Below are 5,000 nucleotides of genomic sequence, written 5' to 3'. Positions count from 1 at the left end.
CACACACACACACACACACACACGGCTGCCTTTTGACAAACATGGCCTATGCACAGAGATGGGCAGTATTTGAAATACATGTATTTGAAATACTTTTTTGCATTTTGTAATTCGCTGGGATGGAAGAAATTAGATGTATTTTGTATTTAGATATATATTTTTGACCCAGTATTTGTATTTTGTATCAAAATGCATGGCTGTCAATATAGGTCACACACTCACACAGCCAGCCACACCCATACCCTTCCAAACCACTACATTCGAAGTCCAGACACACTCACTCACTCACTCACTCACTCACTCACTCACTCACTCACACACTCACACACTCTCTCTCTCTCTCTCTCTCTCTCTCTCTCTCTCTCTCTCTCTCTCTCTCTCTCTCTCTCTTTCCATCTGACGGACCCGTACACTTTTGTTGTATTGTCACACATCAGTGGTTAGTGCATGATTCCATCAGAAGAGAAAAAAGGGCAAAATAAACATTTCAGGGCAGACGCCCTGACATGAGTCAGTGGTGCGTGTAGTAGCATTATGTTTGTCAGTGGTGCGTGCGTGTTGGTAGCATTATGTTTGTCAGTGAGGAGTGATTGACACGCATGTCTGTCTGCGTGTTGGTAGGACGTGCAGGATTCTCCATATAGTATTTTCACTATGTGTCGTGTTGTGTGAAGTATCTAACCATGATAAGCATCAGCCTCTCCATCAACCTTACCTGCGATCTGGTCGTCAAAGTGGCGGTTGATGCATTGCCACTCCAGGCCGGTGTTGGCTGAACACAGGCATAAGAGGATGATCAGGAAAACGCCAGCAGTCTCCATGATGGAGAAGACAAAGTGTGGATGCTGTAGCAAGCAAGCAGTATCCTATATGCATTACCTGGCTACCGGTAAACAATGCAGACCTGCATTGGGAGTGCCAGCCCTGAGTGATTTGGGGCCTTAGGCAGGATTTGACCTGGAAGACATTTAAAACATGCTCTGCATTCCATCTGCTTTTTCATTCCACGCCTGCATATGACAGCTTGACCACACACACACACACACACACACACACACACGCACACACACACACACACACACACACACACACACACACACACACACACACACACACACACACACACACACACACACACACACACACACACACACAATGTGTCGCAATATGAGCTTGTAGATCTGCTATTTTCAAAAGTATGTAAATCTTCCAATATATTTGTATAGCAAACATTTTGAACTTAAATCTTTGCTTCTGGAGGTCCATGGAACAAAGTATTCTGAAATGGGGGTCCGGTCAGCGGCCAAATACATCTCATTTTAGGGTACTTGACATTAAAGAGTTCTGAGAACCACTCACGTTCAGGGCCTCCAAGTCCTGTCTCAGGTCTTTCAGCTCCTTCTTTTTCTCCTGGATCTTCTGCTGGACTTCCTCCTGACTTGTCACCAGCTGTTTCCGCAAGAAGCAGGAAGAGAGACAGTTTGGTTTGTAAACATTATTGTGGACTTTTTCATGTCGGGACACCAATTCCATCCAATCAGGAGACATGAAATTTGGTTCCACAATGAAAATCCATTGTGGAAATCCATTGGTTCCACAATGTGTGTACTTCATCCTAAAATTAAAAATCGGGAAAGCATCTTTACCATTTTAGATTTTATAACATACATCTTTTAGAAATAGTAGTTTGTAACAAGTGGTTCTCAAGCAGATCTACAAGCTCACAGCGCGTCGCTTTGTGCCCTGCTGCGAGCTTGTTAATCTGCTTTTAACATTTCTGAAAATATTTTATTTTGATTTACTTTCTTCTTTTCTGGGGGTGCCTGGCCCAAAACATTTTCAGATGGGGGTCCATGTGTTTGAGAACTAACTAACTCAAGACTATATTTAGTCTTGCTTCCATCTTTAAAACATGATCTTCAAGTGATGGTGGTGCTACCTGTTTCTCTGCCTTCGCTGCAGCAGCTGACACCGTGTCATGGCCCTTGTGTTCATCCATGGTGCACAGATAGCAGATAGACTGTTGGTCTGTGCGACAGAACACCTCCATCAGCTTGTTATGACTGGAGCACATCTTCTCCTGCAGTTTGTCGGTGGCTGGGACCAGCTTGTGCTTCTTCAACACAGGAGCATCGTAGTGAGGCTGGAGGTGAGTCTCACAGTAAGAGTCCAGACACGCCAGACAAGACATGAGAGCTTTGCGACGTCTGGCTCCGGTACAGAAATCACAGGCCACGTCTGCTGGACCGGCGTACAGCGGAGCAGCGGAGGCAGCAGGAGACTGCTGAGCTCCTGTACTGCTCAGCTTCATCACCAGCTGGAAGTAAAGAGAAGAGGAGGGGAGGTCACTCACTGAGGAGACATTCAACACAGTCACTGTGAGCTTCATGGTGATAAACGCATTGCAACATTATCTTATTTATTTATCTTATTTGGCTTGTCTGCCTTTATTGATAGTATCAAGTGAACATAGACATGTGTGGTGTAATTTGAGAACACATAGACCAGCTAATGATGCCTGGAACCACTGCATGCACATGGACACATGTTAAGACCTGATAATAGTGAAACATGATCAGGGTTTGGCACAGAACAGAAAGCCAAGACAAAGGCCCATGGGTAATAAATAACTGGGGTCATTGTTAGGGGTTGAGACCCATGGCAGTGGTCAGATCGTGGACCATCCTGATAGGCCGAGAGCCATATGAACACATGAACACACGATAGATATAATGCCAGACAAAGAAAGATCTGGGCCGGTTGTTCCTCCACTCTCTACCATGTAACTGGGCATGCTCCCCGACGGCATGAGGCCGTCGGAGCTATGCTGTTTGCTGTGCTGTGTACTCTGAAATAAACATCAAGGAACATCATCTCGTTGTCTGTCTGCCGTGCACATTTACTCTCCTGTATGCTATTTTAATATACAACACATGAAAGAAGGGAGAGAGAGAGACGGGGAGAGACACGCAGCAAAGATCGTCATGAATGGGACTCGAACACGCAACACACCGTCAGGCCAGAGGCTACAGTATGTGTGGCATGCGCCTGGACCACTTGGCCAGCGGGCACCCACAACATTATCTTAACATCTAATTATCTTTTTCTGAACGTTGCATTTCATAAAGTTAGAGTTGCCTTGTTAAAATTTTTGCCTACAATGTAAGCATTTAGCAGACATCCTTAACCACTAGGGCTAGAACTTGCCTAAAAATTAATGACAAGCCAAGAATAGGCACTTAGGGTGTTGTTGAGAGATTTGGATAGACAGGAACAGCCAGGCATACGGACTCAAATAACTCAGTTCTAAACGGTAGACCAGGTTAGCTTAGTAGAGATTATTGAAAAGCAATTACAGAGAATGAAGAGATGCGGCCTCCGGTCGCGCTACCAAAAAAGGAGCCCTTTTTCTCAGAGCTTTTATACCATTCTGAACTTCACCGAAACCCTTAGAACCTTATTAATACATTGTACCCATTGTTCTTGGTCATTTGTTGGTCATTTTCCATTCTTTTGTGATCTGGCAAGTCTGTGGTGCACGATGGCTGAGACACAAACATTTTGCCCACCTGGCTCTGGGCTTTGTCCCAAACACTTCTCTATTTTATACATATTTAACTGGGCTTTGTCCCAAACACTTCTCTATTTCATACATATTTATTGTGCCGCTGCTCCCAGTTTTGACGATCTGTGTTTTAATAATCTGTGCACTTCTTGAGAACTTATGCTTGTGGCCTCAAACTCATTTGGTTGTAGACAGATGAGTGATGGCCTCTCCCTAGCGGCGTATGAGAGATCCCTCACTGTGTACTGGTGCGCGTGCATGTGTTCTCACGTGTGGGACACGTGCACTATTTTGTGGTCGTCTTTCGGGTGTGCCTGGCCTGCTTTGGGAGGAGTTGATCATTTCTCTAGTACACGTATCGGTTGCCATCTTCAGAAGGGAGGAGTTTCAGACGGAATAAATGTCTCTGTGAGTCAGAAACAATATGGTTCCAGACGAGAGGCTTTACGATGTAGGCCCAGAACATTATTTTTCACCCCTACAAAGGCTTAATGATTAACCAGTGACTAACAAAGTCAAAGATCAGAGTAAACTACCCTAGTCAACAAAATGACAGCATATAAAGTACTAGAATACCATCAAACCTTATACCTATAGCATCTGTTTAAACCAGTGGTTCTCAAATGAATATGCATTTGTCCACAGACTCCTCACTCCCCTCCCACCTGAAAATATGTTGTGCATCGTGTTTAGATGCATTGTGAGCTTGTAGATCTGCAATGTTCAAATAGCTGATGTATACTGTAGGTTTACAGTGGTTAAATAGCCCTGGTAAATAGCATCTCAGGTCCCCAGCTTCTCTCTAAAATACACTTTGTGCCATTTTAATAACGCAATGTACCCTGAATTTACCGGGCAGAGTCATTTCTTCTACTACGGCATTTCCGGGTTTTGGCCTGCGCCGATCTGGTTGGATTCATTTTATTTCATGATTAAAATAGTGCATTTTAGAGAGAAACTGGGGACCTGAGACGCTTCCCAGCTCCGAGAATAGACTTTTACCAAGGTCTAGCAGGCTTTGTTTCGGTGAGTAGTTACGTCGTTTTGTTTATTTGCTGGGATTTGAAAGTCCTCGCACGGGAGTGAGAATATCACCAGAGGGCTGCGGAAGGGACTTCCACAGAGCGTAAGAGAGAGACTCGCTGTAAGCACTGGACCAGGGCTAAGTGGTTAGACAGACTGTGATGCTCTAAAAACTATTTATGGACCCCCTTGAACCGCCTCATGGACCCCTGGGGGTCCCCAGGCCCCACTTTGAGAACCTAACACATAATAAATAGTTATTCTTACAAACAATGTAGCCTATATCATTATCAACATAAACATACAATGTGAACAAATAACGATATAGCCTACAACATGTGCAGAGTAGAACTGCTGTGGCAGAAAAAGTAGTTTCATGTGTGGTTAAGTGTAACTTGTAAGGTCATCTTAC

The 5,000-nt window shown here is 44.3% G+C and overlaps 1 protein-coding gene across 1 annotated transcript in view; it reads right to left on the bottom strand.

Moving 5' to 3' along the window:
- Positions 1-677: 677 nt before the first annotated feature.
- LOC308330992 (E3 ubiquitin/ISG15 ligase TRIM25-like) overlaps positions 678-5,000 on the bottom strand; it is a gene marked incomplete at its 3' end in the record, with an annotated part of 4,677 nt that continues 354 nt past the window's right edge. The window contains exons 2-4 of the mRNA XM_080786061.1: positions 1,940-2,317; positions 1,360-1,449; positions 678-845 (exon numbers count right to left, since the gene is read on the bottom strand). Coding sequence (XP_080642187.1) covers positions 678-845; positions 1,360-1,449; positions 1,940-2,317 — 636 coding nt within the window. The remainder of the gene's footprint in view (positions 846-1,359; positions 1,450-1,939; positions 2,318-5,000) is intronic.

Source organism: Protomyctophum bolini (assembly GCF_963924005.1).
Source record: "Protomyctophum bolini genome assembly, chromosome: 16".
Classification (NCBI taxonomy): Eukaryota; Metazoa; Chordata; class Actinopteri; order Myctophiformes; family Myctophidae; genus Protomyctophum; species Protomyctophum bolini.
The sequence above is the reverse complement of the archived record's forward strand: the minus strand, read 5'-3'. Positions and strand labels throughout refer to the sequence as shown.